This window comes from Notolabrus celidotus, chromosome 18 (assembly GCF_009762535.1).
Source record: "Notolabrus celidotus isolate fNotCel1 chromosome 18, fNotCel1.pri, whole genome shotgun sequence".
In the NCBI taxonomy this organism is placed as follows: Eukaryota; Metazoa; Chordata; class Actinopteri; order Labriformes; family Labridae; genus Notolabrus; species Notolabrus celidotus.
In genome coordinates, this window is record NC_048289.1 from 29,338,523 (window position 1) to 29,358,689 (window position 20,167).

A 20,167-nucleotide genomic window follows, 5' to 3' on the forward strand; every position below is an offset into this window, starting at 1 on the left:
ATGTACCAAATATCAAAATTTAATCATTATCTTTTAAAGTTGTATTTTTGGGCTTTTTCGCCTTTAATGTATAGGACAGCTGAGGAGAGACAGGAAACGTGGGGAGCAGAGAGAGGGGGAGGACATGCAGGAATCGAGCCTACGACGAGGTCTATAGACTCTGTATATGGGGCGCACGCTTAGACCGCTAGGCTAACGGCGCCCCAACATTCAATTACTACACCCCGAGTATAAGACCATCTCACTTTTTTTTCCAAGATGTATTTAGAGGAAATAAAAAACATCTTATATTAGGGTCAATACGGTAAATGAGATATTTACATGTTGCTCATTTTGACTCCATTTATTTTACATGTTCACATCCAAAATTGTCAACCAACTAGCATTAGACCTGCAGTTCAAAATACCCCCGCCAATGATTATGCTGGGGGTTATTTTTAAATTAAATAATAACAATCTTTAGTCTCTTGAAAAATGTCTGAAAAGTGTGTTTTCTTAGATTTACATTTTGAAGTAAAAAACAAAAATATTTTCAGTGAATTTAGATTTTTAAAAAAAAAGGAGGAATAAAAATCTTACCTTCAAAATGTTTTTTTCTTACTTAAATATTAATCTAAATTATTAATCATAAAAAATGTAGCAGTCTTATTTCCTATCAGTTGACTGGCTGATTAAATGGCTTTTGTTTTATTGCAGATTTAACCCTGAATATTCTCCCTGTATGTGTTCACAGTGTGCAGGAACGAGTTCTTCTGCAGTAGATTTACATAATATAATTTAAACAGTAAGAAAGTATGTGACAGGCCTTTGTGTGGGATTCATGGCGCGTTGTTCCAGCAGCAGCTCTGCAGAAGAAGGAAACACAGTCATGGAAACAAGCATTAATAATTCAGTGTTCATTTGAAGCTGTGCCTATCTCACTGTATTAGGGAATCATTTTCTTAAATAGGACAACTGACGCTGTAATCATGCTTTTGTTGCTCATATTTATCCTCACCCAGTGCCCATTGCAGCGTTCAGATTGCTTAATGCAGTACTTCTTCCAGCCAGCAGATGCCATAAATGGCAGGTCAACGACTGAATCCTACCTCAATGGCACTCTGGATGAGTACCAGGGGGACCGTTTCTGTGTATTAGGCCACAGTAATGGTCCATAATGCTGATGATAAGAGAGTGCTTCGGTACCTGTTGGAGCTCACAGGATGTAGGCAGGGTGCAGGAAGTCCTTGGGGACGATACCCACGGTGCCGTTCAGCTCTCCGACCCACCAGCCGTGAATGTTGTACTCCTGGACCCCAAAATGAAGAAATAAACAAGAGTGAGTCTCCGGGGGTTTTGAGTACAAGTAAACCAAGCAGAATTAAGCACCGATCCCACATTTTTATTTGATTTGAGTGCACCGTTTGTCTCTTAAAACAACCATTCCAGTGATTTGAACTGCACTTACACGCGGCCCTGATCCCCTGCAGTGGCCACTAAAATAATAAGGTTAAAACACTCTGAACTGAAGAGCAAGGGAAACCAGGAGAGTCTGGATCCCACCCACAAATGTACAATACTGGTGGATGTCAGGCTGCTGTAGCCTGGAGGATTTTCAAACCGGTAAACAAGACTATCGAGACGGTGAGCGCCGAAATTAAAACCGCTAAGAAGCAATAACGACAGCTGCGCTCCCACAGACTCATTATCAGAAGAGTCCTCACGAAAAAACCAAACCTGTTCAGTGTTTCATTCATACACAGAGAAAACAGCACTGACACTTTAACAGGAAACACTCTGAATTTAGATTTAAAATCTTCATTTCATGCTTTTATTTTTATAGGAGAAGCTCAAACTGAAGCCAGAGCGTGTTTTTAAAAACTCTGGAGGGTTTAAAGGACTAAATATATAACATAATAATATATAACACTTTTATAATTAATTCAATTGAGTAAGTTAATAAATAGAAATAAATCAAGGCATCTGTTTTTAATGACAAAGCTGAAAAAATATATTCGTTTTAGTTTGTTTATTTTATTATAATGTTTTATTTGTGCAATGCTTTTTTTTTTTAAATGGTGCAATGCAAAATAAAAATTTATTATAATTTCATAATTAATAAATAAAAAAATAATAATTTTCAGGCTACACAAAAAAAATCTGAAAAATATTTTAAAAGCAGACAAACTGAGGAAAATGAGAAATAAGACTTTCCTTTAAATATAGTGAATTAATCCTGTTATTTAAAATTGTTTCTCCAAATTTGACTGAGTGTTTTACCTCCTGGAAGCTTCAAATTGTTGCATTTATCATCAGAAATTCAAAAATAAAAAAGATTTACATCCTACATTTTTTTTTAAAAAGAAAAGATTTTCTGTTAAATTTAAGAAATTAATCTGACATGACATATTTTCCTGTAACATCTCTTGAAAAATAAAACATTGTAATTATTTTCTGACTCTCTTTCTGTGTATTTAGAAGCAGCTCAGCTACTTGTGGCACATAAACAAAAGGACGATGATCTGATCACAGCAGCAGGGCTTTAACTCGATCTGTAGTAGATCAATATTTGGCCGGAGACCAGAGGGGCGTTAGAGCCAGCCGGCCGTCATTTTTCTGCCCTGATGGAACTCGCCTCTCCTCCGCTCTCTGGCAAAATGAGAGCGGCTGTGTGGACGTTTTATCTCTGTGCTGATGAGAAGATGAAGAATTCACCTGCTCACATTAAAGCACAATTTAAACGTTTGGGAATTAAAGTTTGGTGTTTTTTCCTTTAATTCTAAAACCTCTCTCAGATAAGAATCAGACTGTATTCTTCTACGTGTAAGAACACTCACACTCTGACGTGATGAATGACATTTTGTCAAAGGCTCCCCTTATCATCCCGACCTGACACCCCTCTCAATCTGGAGGAATGAGGCCTGCAGCTAATGAGCGGCGTTTGGACAGCGAGGATGAATGAAACGCTTAGAAAGTGATAAACCAGAGGACTCAAGTGTTCTTACAGCTCAAACAGGTACCCACAATAAGCTGATTGTCCATCCAGGCCTCATCGCTCTCCTGCACCGGCCTCTCTGACAGCTCTGACTGGGACGTCTCAGTGTGTTTGGCTCTCTGACAAACTCTGACCGGGCCATGGAGTGTGTGTGTTTGAGCTTGGGGGGGAAAGTTAGGTCTGAAATGGCCTTTTTATGCCCCCCATAAGACTGTGCAGGGGGAAAAGCCCGGTTGTGGTGAGCTGGCTCTGGTTCCCCAATTTGTGGCATCGTGAACCGAGGAGGAGGAGAGGGGAGACAGACGGACGGGGGGGGAGGCATCGGAGAGAGGGAGCGAAACAGTTTTTCTCTCCCTTGGGGGCGTCGCAGCACTATTCCACCAACCGTAGTGACAGAGAGTTTTATTTATCTCCGCGGCCCATCTGTGCAGTCGGTCTCAAATTCTCCCTGAGAAAGGTCTTTTGGATTATCAGCGCCGCCATTTTAATACAACTGCTACATCACAGAGTGGGCGCCAATGGCGGTGGAAGTCTGTCAGGCGTGCAGAGTCCATCTTCCTCATACTTGTAACGGGTTCATCCAGAGTACACCTGCTGTAATAGGGACATTCCAAGAGGCGGGGAGAGTAAATTATCCAAATGACAAAAACTCAGCTAACTCCTCAATGTCCTCTTCCTTCTGTTTGTTTTCCTCTCTCTGTCTCTCAGGCTGACTCGTCTGATCATCTGTGTTCTGTTAACTTTGGTGCAGAGCTGTGTTTTGAGACCTTGATGAGAGGACGAGTTGTTCAGTATTCATGCGAAGTTGAAAATGTTCCCCTGAAGACGCTCTGGGGACAAAAAACTGAGCGTCCCAGAGAGGCAGACTACAGGGAGCTGTCTCTATCTGTCTCATTAACAAGAAGCAGCAGAACACCCGGTGTGATAGGTGACAACACATCAGAGTGTGTGTTTGCTGCAGCCTGGATGCAGATCAAATGGACTCAGTGTGGGAGCAGTGTGTGTATTTGTGTGTGTGCGTGTGTGTGTGTGGGAGAGAGGGGGTGTAAACAGCGCCGTGTCGTGGCGGCTGCGCCACAGTGACTCGCTGACCTCCCGGTGACTCCTCCGCTGAGAGAACGAGGGGTGGTGTTGGTGGTGGAGGGGGGGATGCAAGCGTGGGCGGGGCTGGCACTGAGAGTGGGTTGCCATGACAACACCTGCAGTGTACCGGCGCGATCGTTTATTTACCACTCAGGGGGCTGGCTAATGGTGGCATTCTGATAGGCCCATCGCTCATGTCCCCCGACCGGAGGACGGATTGACAGCTTCCCCGAGCCTGAAGCGGGGAGAAGGTGAGTCGAGGTTGGGTTCGGGTGGAAAGACAACGAGGTGAGTGCGGCGGGCGAGGAGGAGGAACGCACGCCACACGCTGCACACTACACGCCACACGCCACCATCATGCACTGAAAACAAAACACAGATTTAATTCCCCTCCTCTTTAAAATCAAGGATCCTTCTGAGGGAGAATTCTGGATGTGGTTTTGCATCTTGTGTCCACACACACACATGCAGCACACACACTCACACACACACACACACACACACAATCCCAAATGCATACAAACTAGGGGGAGTGCTAATAAGCCTGACACATGAGGCATCTTTCCTCGGCCACCAGCTGACTGAGGCAGGCCTTGGGCGTGATGGAGCGCAGGAAGTCTCTCATTGCCCTGCCGCTGAACCCGCCGCCTGGGTGTTACAATCTCTCTCCCTCCTTCCCCATCTCCAACCCCCTCCCTCCTTTTCCTCCTTTTCCTTCTCTTTCCATCTCTCCACTTGCATCCTCTCTTGTTTTTTTCCCCCTTCTCCTCTCATCAGGTACACTGCAGCTCTCTCACAAGTGGTCTCTCTCTAACAAAGAAACATGGACACCTCGAACGCAATCTGTAACCTGCTCTCAGGTTAGAGAACAAATCACCTGTGAAAACCTCAAACTGAAGCGTTGAATAAGCGTTCATTCTCATGCTTGTTGTTGGGGGGGAAAAATCATGTTCAGATCCAGGCTGAAATATGGATGATAATCCCGCTCGACCAGAGATGGAAACGGCTACTTAGTGTCCGTTTGTCCAAGTGGGCTTTTAATTAAATCAGTGAATTGGCTTCAAATTGGAAACATGACAGAGCATGAGAACGTTTGAGAATATCTCAGGGACGATGAGATTTAATAAAAAGAAAACCTACTCTGCTCCGTTCTAATGCACGCCTGGGATTACAGATCGCTCCTTAACTTAATAGCAATTTAAAGTGGATTTGTGTATGCCACTGAGTGTCTGTAATGATGGCTGTTTACGCCGCCCCTCATTTATAATAATTAAGCAGAATGGATTGGGGGTGGGCTGCTCGGACGCGGTTCTGGGCTATTGGCTTGGGCTGAATAATGACCTACTGTAGTTGACCGGGGGATGACCGCTGCCTCCTGCATGACCCCGAACCCCAGACTCACCCCCTGCTACTTTGTGTGGTAAATAGGATGTCTTGCCTGTCTATAGCGTCTTGGTGTCTATGGCCACAATAGCAGCCAGGGGTCTTTAAATGGGTGTGTGTGACAGAGAAAAGGAGAGAGGAGAGGGGGGGACAGGGTTCACACAAAAGAATAAAGGGATCCTCGCTCTTTGTCTCTCTTGCTTGACTTTTCCCATCTGATTGTTTGCCCACTTTCCTTTTCTCCAGCTGCATTCAGCCGCTGTGACCTGTGGGCAGCGGGCCAAACCGTCTTGTTAAACAGAGTCCGAGTGTGTTGTGACCCCTAAGGGGAGACTAACACAGGTAGAATACGAGACGCAGTTTAAACACATTCACAATTTTTGCGACCGTTACTTTGATTTTTATGAGGACGTAAATCACGGCAGTAAATCTATAAAGCTGTAAATCAGCGTTCAGTGTTTGTATAAGTTGTCATTTCATAAATCTGTCCTCCTGTAGGAACCCGCCACCAGGTGTCAGTGGTGTCCACGCTCTCGCTGTCATGTCTCTGAACACTTAAACCAAATGTGATATGACGCTCTGCTTTGGGAGACGCGCCGGATTGGTTGGCCCGTCTCCCTCTCTCTGGGTTTTGGTTGGACGGCGGGTGGAGGAGGAGAGGTGAGCAGGGTGATGGAGAGAACGAGGAAGAGGTGGCAGCAGCAGCGCTTGCCAGAGTTTTAAGGACCCTGGACGGGTTTGTGCCATAAATCTCTTCCCACTCCATCCCGCCGTTCTCCATGAGTGCCTGTGGGAATACAGGAATGTGACAGCTGACCTGTAGAGCCCATGTCTTTTGATTCTGGATACATAAATTAGAGGGCAAGAATGCAGGACAACCTTATGGCGTGGTGTGGGATATGGCGGACAAAGTGTACAGGCATTACACGTGTCAGGGGGGGAGTGAAACAATCGCTTTAAGCCGCTGTGATGAATTAACTCCATACTGCAACAACACATTGTAAATCCTGTGACAAATATCTCCTCGCATGATCCGGGATATGATGAAGGGGAAATGTGTGCGAAACATCTCAACAACTCAAATCCAGTTAAAAATCTGAGCGTGTGATGCTGCGAAAAAAAACAGAGCCCCTCCAGTATTTGTCACCACACACTAAAATGTCAGAGTGGAGCCATAATGCGCATTAGAAAAATGCAAGCTCTCAGAAATGAAATGCCAGAGCAAAAACTCTGGAGATGGATTTCACGGCGTGTTTGTACCTCATGTATCAGCGGGGCTGAGCATCGCCGTCGAGCTCTGCGGAAAGCAAGTTAGGCATCGCTGAAACGGGTGGCAGAGGCGCACTACGAGATTAATCCCCTCGAACTAATGGGATTCATATGAGTGGTGAGGTCCTTAATTTATTTACTTTGTCAGCGATACACACACACACACACACACAGGAAAATAACACACAAATACAGTAAAAATGCCCCCACTTTACAGTAAGTGAGGGATCAATAATGATGGATGAGGGCCTTTTATACAATCGGCATGTTCTCCTCAGTTCACAGCCATATGACACCACGCCTGTGGCTATCCCATTCTGCACTTCAGCAGTCAATCACATCCAGCTTTAAAAATAACAGTTTGTTAGCACCATTGATTTAGCACTTAGAGCGTGTCCTTATTACCTTGTAATTATGGTCAGTGTTGACATAACAGCACAGACAAACCAGGCCTCCCTCCCTCCAAGAAAATTTATGGGCCCTGCTTTTATTACGGCCATTTCATGTGTCTGGGTCCCCAGTTAAGCGACAGACTTGAGTTCTAGCCAAGGGCCCGTATTTCACTCATCGAGGTCAGGGTTCTCAAGGAATCCCCCGTAAAAACTGAACGCCGGCGTTTACGCGCAGAAGACGACGCAGGGGAAGCCCTCCCCAAGGGGCTCGTTAAAATAAATAGGCGATTACAGGCAATAATCCAAATAACGCCATTCAGGAGGGGGACGTGACGCTCTCAGGACCTCAAATGGGACACGGGTGGAGTCACGCCGTCACACAAAAACCAAACAACTCGGAAGCCGTTCGGAGATGACCTCTTAATAATTTACAACCAGCCCCTCACTTTGAATCCATTACTTAGAGACTCTCTGCTAGTCCGTCATGATGTTTTGACTTCAGCACACAGCTTGACAAAACAAGAATAATCTGTGTTATTAAGAGAGCAGGATACTACAACAAGACTTCTTCCAAAGCTGGACTTTGTTGCTTTTAAGGTCTTCAGCGAGGCAGTAATGTGATCCATGCAGTGAGAGGTGATACAGGAGGCAGGGCTGAGGCGGATCTGTAGCTCAGAGCCAGGTCCCCTTTGTTTCCTCAAGTATGCCGCCTTTGTCATCCTCGCGTGAAAAATGAACATGGCTGTTTTGACATTTTCCCCCTATCAAGCAGCACACACAGACAGAGGAGGCTGGCATCTCATTAATCTGCTTCTGCCAAGAGAAGCTCAATTAAAAGTCCATCTAGTGTGAGGAGCATATTTCACCTGTGCCATATCTACTCTTATAAACAAAAGGCTCTCTCTCTCCTCTCCTTTTGTTTGTCCAAACCTGAAACTTCACCTCTCGTATGAACTATAACAGACAGAGTGTTCACGTTTCTGCACTAAAGCAGCATATTACAAATAATTAACATTCAGCGACTCCAGCTGCTGATTAAAGATGCAAGAAATCATGATGTTGAACACATCATTTCTCAATCTCCTCCACATAATTACTTACAAAACAGCTGCATATACAGCAATTTCTCCCTCTCTCTGCTCTTCAGACAATTTAGCCTAAACACAGAACATGATGATTCAATTTCAAAGCGTCCAATAGCAACAGTCAGGGAACAAGTCCCTGAACGCTGCAGAGGAAAAGTGCCCAAATTACAAGCCATTGATTTCCAGTAGGGTGGCTTTTCACTGGTAGATACTCTGCATGTAACTACACGAGGGCCATAAAACACGAGGAAATAGATTGAGGGAAAAGAGCTGAGATGCAGGATGGTTTCACCTGCAGTTATGTCAAACAGAAAAGAAGAGCTTCGCATGGCTGCCTACTCAATTAACCCCTGTGATAGAGGCTCTATAATGAACAACAGCACCATTACGCAGCGCCCGAATGGCACTTCACCCTAGTGGCCCCGGAGAAAGACAATGCCACTGTTGGTGCTTCGCTGCTGCATCGACACACAAGCGCTCGCTAACAGACGGCTTTGGATGTTGGGGATATCAGCATGCTCGCGTAGTAAATGAGGACAAAGTGATTACTGGAGTTGATGTTGTTTAACCCTTCAATAATTGCACATTGTACACATTTACATCGCATTGAACTCATTTTAAAACAACTCAAATTGCTCCTGTAATTGTGTCGACGAGTCCAGGGTGCAATCAGAGACGGCTCCCATTAGAGATGAATGACAGAACAGTTATCTGGCTGAGAGACGAGTGTCCAGAACCACAGACCTCCAAAAGAAGAAGCCTATCTCACCTCTTTTTTTTTTTTGGTTCATTCTGCTGATGGTGACACTGACCTTGCTGACGATATAAATGAGGTCTCCTCTGTGGAAGTCCAGCTCGTCCGGCTCGTCTGCCTTGCAGTCCCATAAACCCTGGTAGTAGTTAGCGTAATCTGATGACCCAGCTGAGAGGAAATGCAAACTTTAACAAAAGAGCTGCACAAGGTTCTTTTTTCAACTTTTCTGCAAAGACCATCAAGCTGGAGATGTTTTCATTAATAGTAGAGACTGTAATGAGGTGCTGACCTGATTTGTTGTTCTTATCGCTGCTCTCATCTGCTGGATCGGGGAAATCCTCCTCTAAATGAACAAAACACAACAAAACCATATTTGTTAATTATAATTCATCCATGTCTCGCTTAATGACGAGCAGCAGGAGCTCTTTTTCACTAAATGACACACCCAAAACATCCTGTTTTTAATACCATATCATGCATTATTACCATCATGACCATTGTTTTAGTATCATCATCATTTTTTATTTAATTCCCTTATTATGTCTTATTTAATATTTATGTTATGTTTCATATTTTATTGATTTTATTGTTATGATTTTATTTTATTTTTATTTTATTGATCTGATTTTATTTTATTAATTTTATTGTAATGACTTTATTTTATTGATTTAATTGTAAAGATTTTATTCTGACTTTATTGATTTTTTTAAATGATTTTATTTTATTTATCTGATTTGGTTTTATTGTAACGATTTTATTTTATTGATTTTACTGTAATGATTTTCTTTTATTTAGCTGATTTATTTTATTGATTTTATTTTGATTTTATTAATCATATATTATCTGTTTTGATTGTATTGATTTTTCTTCTATTTTTCTGCTATTTATCTGACTTTATTTTATGGATTTTATTGTTATGATTTTATTTTATTTTCTGATATTTATCTGACTTTATTTTATTGATTTTATTGTAATTTTATTTTATTTCTAAGTATTTCATATCACTTTCCTCTATCTCTTCTATCTGGCCTTTGTTCTAGCCTTGTATCCCTTTACCTGTTACTGTTGTTTTCTGTTTTTGTTGTTTTTTTGTGAAGCACTCTGAGCTGCATGCTTGACTGTATGAAAGGTGATATATAAATACAAATGAGTTTAGTTGTTTTCACTGTTTTACAGGAAAAATCCTCACCTGCTGTGAGCCTCTTTAAAACAAAAGTATTTATCAGGACTAATTTGTCCTCATGCATCACAGGATAAATCTATGATAAAAAATCTTCATGAAAAAACATCAAATGCATCATCAGTCAATCCCTGATGAATCCCCACATGACACCAGACGTCTATTCCTCCCTAACAAAGCTGAACTCGTCCATCATGATCAATTTGTTCAGATTCATCAGCGGGGCGAGGCAGGAAAAAGTTTAAGAAAGAGGAGGTTGTCTTTAAGGCGCGCGCGGGGGAGGCGGACGTGTCATCGACTGCGGGGCGTGGCACCCGGTGGTCTGAGAGGTGACACAGTGATACGCCTGCCCTCTGTCTCCCACATCCATCCTTTACAGCAGCAGGCTGACAGCCCCGCCACAACCCCGCAACACTATCCACCTTCCAGCACAACCTGCGCCTCTGCTTCCAGGAAGACTGGGACGGATGCACACACACACACACACTTACACACAGACAGACACACACACACACACACACACACACACTGTATATCCACATACATATCTGTTATCTTTGTGTTTGGGGGCAGAAAATGTGTTTATGTTAACACTCTTTTTTGCTTTCTCTTTCTCAAACACACACCAAAACATAAACACTTTACATTTGCATTTTTCAAGAACTTAAAGCTACATTTCTCTTTTTGTTTTTAAGTACTTATCAAGCTGAGAGTTGTGAATATTTATAGATGAGCCTCTAAAATATTAAGTGTCATGTGTTCCTCCTCAGTGAAACAGAGAGTATCAGAAGAGATCTCCATCTTGTTAGCAGACGGTTTGTTTGGCGCTCCTCTGCTGCAGCTGTACAGTTGTGCATCTTTCAGAGGAGAGGCCACCGCTATGGGCCAACGGTTTCTATATCAAAGTGATTTAATTTTCCAGTCAATAAAATCAGTCATCAGCACCAGAGCCAATACCACCATGCGATCTGCAATCTGCCCACAACCGAGCCATGTTTGGAGATTTGCTCTGTACAAAACGGTGGGAGCTCATCGGAGGGAAAACGATGCTTCACTGCTGCTCCACATTTCTTCATGTTTGGAAGAATGTTTGGTTACAGCGTGCCTGATGTTTCTGACAAGGCTGCAATAATATTTAATTGTTGAGTTGTGCAGCATCTCTCTCTTCTCTTAAAGCCCCTGTGAGGAGTTTTTAACTGTTTATGAAACAGACTGAAATTAATCCTGATACTTTGATGAAAGCAAGAGCAAACAAGACCATTGGGGTGTCGACTGACCTTTCTAAGTGCTGTTTCTGCTGGTCTGGGGTCAGTTTTAGGCGAGGATTTGAGGCACACTGATTAAACAGCATTTCTTTTACATTTTCCACAGCAAATATTCACAATAAGTGATAGATTTGGTAGATTTGACTGTTTAAATAAAGACAGATGACATTTTTGTCATTTTTTTGTCACCAGCATGATGCAAGAAACATATACTATGTGCAATAAAATTGCTTAATTTCAAATAAACAAAAAACAAGAGCTTCAACTCGTGGTTTCTACTTCTATCTGCTGTTCTTCATGTCTTATACAACTCCTGCTTTTGCAACATGTTCCTCCTTAATCCAAATTAAATCCCAAAGTATTTATTTTTTTCACCTCTAATTTCGCACTAATTGATCAGAGCTTAGCTGACTGCGCGCTTGATCTTCATCTGACTGCTAAGGCCGCCATCCAACAGGTGAAATGTCACCATGTTGAGAGAAAGAGTTGTTTGTTTTTTTTGTTTTTTTTTTAAGTTATGTTTTTGGGCATTTTGCCTTTATTGGATAGGACAGACGGAGAGAGACAGGAAATGTGGGGAGCAGAGAGTGGAGAGTAGCATGCAGTAAATGGTAGAGGTCAGGAGTCGAACCTCCAACTGCTGCGACGAGGACTAGATCGCTAGGCCAGTGGTGCCCTGTGATGCTTGTTTGCATAAAGTAGTGTGTTTAATAGTTTTGACATCACAAGCCTTCATGTCAAAGTGTGATTAAATGTGCAGCCCTACGATTAAAGGTATCGCTTTGTCCACAGGGGGCGCCAAAATCAACACAAACGTCCTCACAGGAGCTTTAAACATCCATTAGAGGCATGATGAATAAACACTGCACTGTAAATAATTTGTGTCTTTTCGTAAATATCGATGCAGAAAGAGTCTTCAAATAAAAACCTTAGCAGCTTTTGAAGTCAATAAAAATAGCCTAAAACAGTAGAAATTAAAGACTATCTAATCACCGTGCTGGAGCTGTAAGTGGGCAAAGAGAGTTGCAGAATGATTGATACATGAAGGGGTGAGAAAGTGAACGAAAGAGCTCGTCATCCGATACGCCATCTGTGGTCAGGGTCTGTACCTCCTCCCAGATGGCTTTGAACGCCGGTGTGACAGACTGAAGACTGATCTCCCTCTCACCACTGATTTTGGCAAAGGTAATGTACTCAGTGAGTGAAACAGAATCTTGATGTATCTGATTTAATAGAAGGAGTGATGGACGACAGCCCAGAGAAGATCAGATCACCCCTTTTGTCCTTCTTTGGGATCTTGTAGCCAAGCCGACACGCGGAGCTGGAACTCACACGCACTGATTCTGAAGTCTCAATCAAACTCTAATTTCTATTAAAGAGTAACATTAAGAGCTGCAGAACTATTTTAAGCCCTGAGTGATGCCCGTTTTTTTTACTTCCTTTCAGCTAAATTGCTGTTGCTAGGCGATTTTAGCCAAAACTCTGCTTAGTGGATTGAATTGTGGGCTATTTGTTGCCTGGCAACATTAGCTAATTGGATGTTCTGTGACAGAGCATTCAGAAACAACGCGGCTCTCGCTGATTTCAACGACATAACTGTTTCCAAACGGATAGCTCTCTCAGTGAGAGACGGACGGAAAACAGAGGAAACTGATATTTAGTCAGTGTGAGGAGAGTCTTCTCTTTCTGCCCGGTGTGTCTCTGCAGCCGCCGCCTCGGCCCTGACAAGCTTATTAGTGTTGCTTGATTTAAAATGAGCGATCAGTCTGGTGCTGGTGTTAGGGAGGCACCTGCAACACGGATTTTAGAGCCAGGGGAGATTATCACTGATATTTTTTGTTGCACAAATCCCCACGGGCTCGAGAGCAACTGTGTCTATTTGTCTGACTGAGTATCATGACTTTTAGGTGTGTGCGTGTGCGTGTGCGTGTGTGTGTGTGTGTGTGTGTGTGTGTGTGTGTGTGTGTGTGTGTGCCACATCCGCATACCTGGCAGCACCTCGTAGATATCCTCGTCGTCCTCCTCCTCATCCTCCCCTGCCTCGTGCCCTCCTCCCCGTTTGCCGCCCTGGTGGTGTGGGACCTGGGCAGCTCCGGGCCGAGGCGGGGGAGGGCCGCTCACCCCCTCAATGTCATCATAGGTCTCCTCTTCCTCCTCCTCGTCATCATCTACAGGGATGAAGCTGGAGCTCAGATCTACGGAGGGGAATGGAGAGACAAAGTGACGGGCGGTGTTTGCACAAAAGAAACACACACATGCATCAAAGAGTAAAGTAAGAGAGATGGTTCCAGACGGCACCACAGACGAGAACATGTGACTCATGGCAGCAGACGAAGCAGCCGAGGCTTCAAGTCTGGCTGTAAATAACAATTATTCTAATTAACTATTAAAGTGTTTTTAATTTATCTTAAAGGATTTATTCATCAGTGAGTTTGAAACACTGAGTAGAGCCTCAGGTTTTGTTTTCCAGATGCTTTTTTCATCTCACAAATAATTCAGATTATTTTAAAAAGTGTCCAAAAACTCAAGAGCAGATTTTTTAAATGTAAACCTCTTTTCTTTAAAAGCTAAAAGCTGCTGTGAGATTGTTTTTATCTGCATGGATTGTGGTTGCAGGATCTCTAATGTTGTGCAACATGTAGTTAGTTACACTGACATTTTAGTAGCATGATTATATGAGGGAAAAATCTGTTTACCAAGCAGCAAATTTCAAAATAAAAGCAGCCACAATCAACAAAAGTTTGACATCTTTTATGAATAATGGTGTTACTATCAATAGTTGTTAATCAATAAGTCGACTAATGCATTCCTCCTTCACCTTCTTTTATATCTTCTGTTCAGATTATGAACTAAATTATAATATTAAGTTGTTATTAAGTGGTTTTTTTAATGCAAAAATGCCAGAGGATGCTGGATTTAGAGGGTCGAGTGTGGATATTTGTCTGATTTTATTTTGTCACATTGATTCAGCTGAATGTATCTCAGGTATTAGCTTTAAGACTGAGGACATATTCTTATTTTTGTGACATTTTAAACACCAAACATTAAATTAATGGATCACGTAAATAATGTGTAATCATCTATGGAATAAATATGAAAGCATTTTTTTATATTTGACCCTTTGTACTCTGAATAAATCAAATAATCAAACATTAACAAAAGGACAAAGATAATCTGTCTTCCCTCAGGATGTACAACATGTAGAAATAATAAGTCAGCGTTGTTCCCAGGTTGGCTCAGAGGACGAGGAGGTTTAAGATCACCTCCATGTTTCAGATCAGACTCTGTTTGGTAGTAGCTCTGCACAGGGAGGAAGTAAGACAAACTGCAGAGTGTCTGTTACTTCCCGCAAATCAGTGGCCCGGGCCGAGCCCATTTTAGAGGAGACCAGAGAACGAGTGCTCGCTCAGATGGAGGAGCCGTCTCATTGCAGGCGACTGGCCGCTGCAACACAGGGTATCAGGTCCTCTGCCGTACAGCAGCGGCCAAGCAGAAATCAATGTCACTGGAGGATAACCAGAACAGCTACCAATCAATTTCCTGTAAGCTGGAATTCGGTAGGAGGGTCAGGGGAGGAGGGGGACATGATGGTGCACATGACACGGTGGGTGACATGTGGAATGAGGAGATTCGGGTCTGGAGTTTTTGGCTGTGAAGTGAGTGATGGATCGGGTGGTTTTTATCTGAGGCGGTGATGATGAAGGGCTGCCTTTCATTTCTGACCTTTCTGCCCCTCACAAACACACGCACACGAAAAAGAAGAAGCTTTTCAGCAGTCATCTAAAGTCAGTCTAAATCTGTCTCAGAGGGTTTCTATCTTTGACCTTTTATTGAAATAAGAAACACAAAAAAGAAACATAATCAAGAGAAAATCTTTAAGAAAAGCAAGAAAGCAAAATCACTCGACTGAAAAACAGCAAAGACAATGAGAGCCAGAGGAACACAGAGAGGCTCTCTTACCTCGAAGAACAAAATTGATTTGGTCCACCCATTCTCTGGCCTCTTGAGGACTGCTGGCAGTGAACTGGTGGAAAGAGTGGCAATAAACTTGCAATTATCATCACATCTAACGGTGCACGGACACAAAGTAATTTTTAATCTGTGAAGCATAAAACAAACTCTCCTCCTGGCTGTCAAACATGGAAGAAGAAAGCAAATAAAAACATCGCTTTCTGACAGAAGAAACATCGAGTTAATCCGTCTCTCTGAGATTTCATTTAGAAATATAAATTCCTAGAGAACAGGAAAACAGCTTTTATGTGCCTCACACGTGAATAAAATGTTCTTCAGATGAACTGAAGGACGACAGATATTACATGTTTAAAGTCAAGACAGATATTTGAGCTCATAACCATACAAGGCTGCTACTCATGGTAGTTTAAATTATTATTCACTCTTATGATTATTAGTTATTGCTGCTTTTTGATGACCTTATTTAAAGTTTGAAAGTAGTCCAAATTTCAAGAGAGTCATTGTAAATGTTATCTGTATAAAAGCTTATCAATCACAATACTTACCAAGAGGATAAGCAAAAACAAAAATAACTTATAACATCCAAAATATCAAGGATTTTTGTTCATTTGCATTTGATCAACTCCACAAAATAACTTTTACCTTCTTATTTCAGGAGTCGTTTAGATTTGCCAGTTCTCTGAAGTGGACCAGCCATTGAGAGGCGATTCTGTTTAGTAATTACAGTGAAAGGAGACTTTTCTTCGAACTAATGTCCTCAGTTTCTTGTAATTCCCTTTTTTATTTTTGTTGTTATTCAATTTATTAATTAAAAATTTTTAAGTTATATTTTTGGGGGTTTTGCACCTTTATGAACGAGGAGAGGACAGTGGATAGAGCTGGAAACGTGCGAGAGAGAGAGTGGGGGAATGACAGGCTGAAATCGAACCCAGGCTAACCGCTACATGGGCGCGCGGTTTAACCAGTAGGCCAAATCGGCGCCCTTTATTTAGTGTTTATCTAACCAGGTTGGTTCCATTGAGATTAAAAATCTCCTTTTCAATGGAGACCTGTCTGAAAACGTCAGCAGAGAAAAAAGGAGCACAAAGTCTCAGACGCAGACACACAGAGAACCAACAATTCACGAGGACTGAAATGTTCAATAAAAGAGAAAATGTGTAACCAGGTAAAAGTGAAAAACTACAACATACTTCCTATATTTGAATCACTCTGTGTGTGTTCATAAAAACCTGGTGCAATTTTATCCATGCATTAACTTACCTTCCTATTGATTCATAAGATAGAAGTGTAGAAGTGTACATAGTGTATAAATATCTGTTATATATACTATACTTTATTTTATTTTATTGCATCTTATTTTAAGTTCACCTTATCATTATTACTGTTATTATTTTATTTTATTCATTTATTTTTAACTATTTAAGTACACTATCTATCTATCTATCTATCTATCTATCTATCTATCTATCTATCTATCTATCTATCTATCTATCTATCTATCTATCTATCTATTTCCCGGCCCTTTAATAAATACCTAAAAGCCTTTTTCACAATTTCTTTTTGTGTTTTTGGGGACAGAAAGAATAAACAAGTACTGGACAGAGATAGAGAGTTGTTGAATGTTTGCTATCTGCTCGATCAGCTGATGTGTCATTTATATTTTAGACATTTCAGTTAGGGTTGCATTTTTAAATGTGTCCCCTTGCTTAGATTTCATGACACATTCTTTTTGTTGTTGATCCGTGCAGACATGTCGTGGTACCAACCTGGAAAGCCCGCCGTCCCGAGGCAAAGAGCTCAAAACAGGAGTTCTTTTTGGAGTCCTTCCTCAGGTTAGAGACCATCTGCACGCTGTACTCGTTGATATAAAAGGAACCTTTCTGCTGCTTATCTGCAGCGAGGAGAGCACATTGTTAGGATGTTATCTGATTCAATATGTGAACCTGTATGATGGCGTTTCATACCGACCTTTATCACTCCCAAAGTAGTAGAATATGGAATTGTTCAGGACACACCATCTCTTCTGCCACTCTGAACCGAAGAAGCTGTGATCTAAAGAGAGACGTGCACGGTGGTCAATAAAGAAGATTACTCATGTGCACAGCTTTCTTTCTCTTTTTATTCAATGAGCTGGTTTTTAATACCTCTTCGTTTCTTCTCCAAGTAGCCTTGCTTCAAGATGTTGCTGAGGTCCTGGATCGCAACAGGAGGGATGTCGCCAAAGACTGTGAACAGATTTGACAGAAAAGGTCAGAAAACATTAAAAAAAAACACAGATTTACAATTTAGAATCACTAAAAAGGAAGTAGGAAATCCTCACATTGAGAAGCTGCTTCCAGATAATGTTTTTGCATTGTGAGTATCAGTTGAAAGAAAAGTGTTGACATAGCTTCAACTAATTAAATAATCCACTGATTGTTCCAGCACTTATTTATGATAATGTGCACCTACTTAATTTCCAAGGCAACACATGAACACTCAAACACACACCATGCATACACACAGCCTCTGTTCCTGTGGGTCAAACACATCCCTGCAAGGCTTTAGGGAACCTGGGGATCAATACATTTACAGTGCTGCTGAGCGCTGCAGTCCATTCATCAGCGAACACTGCACTTTTAATGGGAGTAACCGTCCTGTGGAAACTCAAACAACTCTCTCCAATTTGCAAAGGTATAAGTTAGAGATAAGAGGTCAATGGCACAGCTTAAGAGGCTCACGTTAATTAGTGCAGTAAACAGACAATGCAGCTAACTGTGCTGGAGGTTTTAGGAGGGTGAGGGTGAGGATCATGTTTTGCACTGTGGCGTAAACAGGAAGATCCATACAATACACTTAATAGAAAGAATTGATTTCATGCATGTGCTTTATTTGAAGTTTGTCAGACTCTCCGGCCACATCCTAACCATGACGATCAAATCATCTTGCAGGAAACACAACACATGACTCTACAGATAACTGCTTTATTCAGCGTTTCAATAGATTCAGGTAAGACAAAGTCAGCTTGATAAACTGCATGTCACTGCTTTGTTCTGACACTCCCTTCAGACACACACTCAAGCAGCAGATCTCACGAATCAGTAAAAGTAGCCAAGTTATAACTCTTTCATGGGAACATAAATCCCTAATCCTTGTCAAATCAACACAAGAATCTGTTCTTCTGTGGACTCAACACACCTTTATTAGTACGTTTAGTGCATGTTGTGATTTGAAGAAAGGGTGTGACGTCAATCCTGCAGCTCTGTGCATGCTTTGGCTGCACCATCGCAATATGCCAGGGCCTATCAAGGCTGCCCTTTTGGCTTCATATTTCACTACAGGCGGAAACGAAGGCATGTTGTCTGCTCAATGTGCAATAATAAATGGACGTAGTATCCGTGACGTCACCCATCTGTTCCTGAGCGCTGTTATGAAGCAGATCGTTGGCGGGCGTATTGGAAATGCTGAACTCAACCTAACTCTGTACAAGCTGGTGTGAGGTAAAGAGGCGGGCCTTTATCCTTTTCGCTAACAGCTACAGGGTGCCCACCTGTCAATGAAGTCTGCCATGCCCTTATTTGGGCAAAAATCATAAGTTTAATATCTTAAAAAATACAGTGTGTGGCGAAAGAGAAATTAGCTACTCAGAGCTAAACTGTTTTTTGTACCAGGCTGTAAACATGTTTATTTCTGCTGTACAGATCAGCTTTTTTGAAAGGGTGTGTATGTGGTTTCCGATTCTTCCAGAGCCAGCCTCTAGTGGACACTCTAGGAACTGCAGTTCTTCTAAAGTTGTGTTTTTGGGCATTTTTACCTTATGATAGGACAGCTGAAGAGAGACAGGAAATGTGGGGAGCAGAGAGTTGTGGGAAGACATGCAGCAAATGGTCGCAGCAGGGAGTCGAACTGGCGACCTCTGCAACAAGGACTATAGCCTTTGTATGTGGGGCGCTTAGACCGCTAGGCGACTAGAACTGCAGTTTTGCATTCATGCACATTTGCTTCATTTTGTGCATCTTGAGGTCGCCGTTTGGACATGAATTTAAGGAAATAAGACGACAAAAACAAAATGCTATCTGAAACTTTGGGACTGTTATCGTACACCAAAGTGAAAAATCTTCAGATGTTACTTAAAGTTTGAGTTTCTACTTTGTAAAGACACAGCATTTATGTGGATTTGCATGCACTATCAGGATTGGAAAAAGGTGCTTTGCTATGTGGTTTCCTGTGTTCCTGCAGCCTCTGATTTAAAAATGTGAAATCTAATATGGGCTGTAATGGGGTTTTCTTGGCTTTGGGGACCAGCCTCAAGTGGACACTAGAGGTACTGCATTCTAATGGTTTTTTTTATTTTAAACACTAGAAGTTTTTACTTTTTGGAGTGACTCTATGTGATGGTCTAAGATATTTGACCAAACAGCTCAACTCCTGCTCGTCTGTTCTGCGTTCAGAGAGGAACATGTAAAGCTGACCCCAAATCAACCTCAACCCCAGCTCCTGCCCTTTGCTTCCTGAGGAGAACCTGCCTCTCCCAGGTGTCAAAAACAAAGCTCGACTTCCTCTGAATCCATTCGTCATCAAGCATTAGCAGAGGGAGAGCAGGAACCGCCTTGTTAGTCTGAAACGCAGGAACAATTTAAAGACCATTTACACTGGTCAGGGTGACACCTCTTTCAGACCAGGGATGAGGAGGGGAATGCCTGGAGTACATCCCCTTCAGAGAGGAGATGGAAACCAAACATGTCAGCTAGGGTTGCAACATTCTGGGAATTTTCAAAGTTGGAAACTTTCCAGGGGAAATCCCGGGAATGTATGGGAATAAACAGGAATA

The 20,167-nt window shown here is 42.2% G+C and overlaps 1 protein-coding gene across 15 annotated transcripts in view; it reads right to left on the minus strand.

Annotated features, from left to right (window-relative positions):
- Positions 1-327: 327 nt before the first annotated feature.
- Positions 328-20,167, minus strand: part of skap1 (src kinase associated phosphoprotein 1) — a 37,254-nt gene continuing 17,414 nt past the window's right edge. For 9 of the 15 annotated variants that reach the window (XM_034707725.1, XM_034707726.1, XM_034707732.1 and 6 more), the window contains 9 exons: positions 17,502-17,582; positions 17,326-17,409; positions 17,124-17,248; positions 15,346-15,409; positions 13,374-13,580; positions 9,230-9,283; positions 8,999-9,108; positions 1,186-1,288; positions 545-845 (listed from right to left, as the gene is read on the minus strand). In XM_034707725.1, coding sequence (XP_034563616.1) covers positions 1,196-1,288; positions 8,999-9,108; positions 9,230-9,283; positions 13,374-13,580; positions 15,346-15,409; positions 17,124-17,248; positions 17,326-17,409; positions 17,502-17,582 — 818 coding nt within the window. In that variant the 3' untranslated portion in view covers positions 545-845; positions 1,186-1,195. Of the gene's footprint in view, positions 846-1,185; positions 1,289-8,998; positions 9,109-9,229; positions 9,284-13,373; positions 13,581-15,345; positions 15,410-17,123; positions 17,249-17,325; positions 17,410-17,501; positions 17,583-20,167 lie in introns of all 15 variants that reach the window. The other 6 variants (XM_034707737.1, XM_034707735.1, XM_034707736.1 and 3 more) reach the window with 2 other exon arrangements.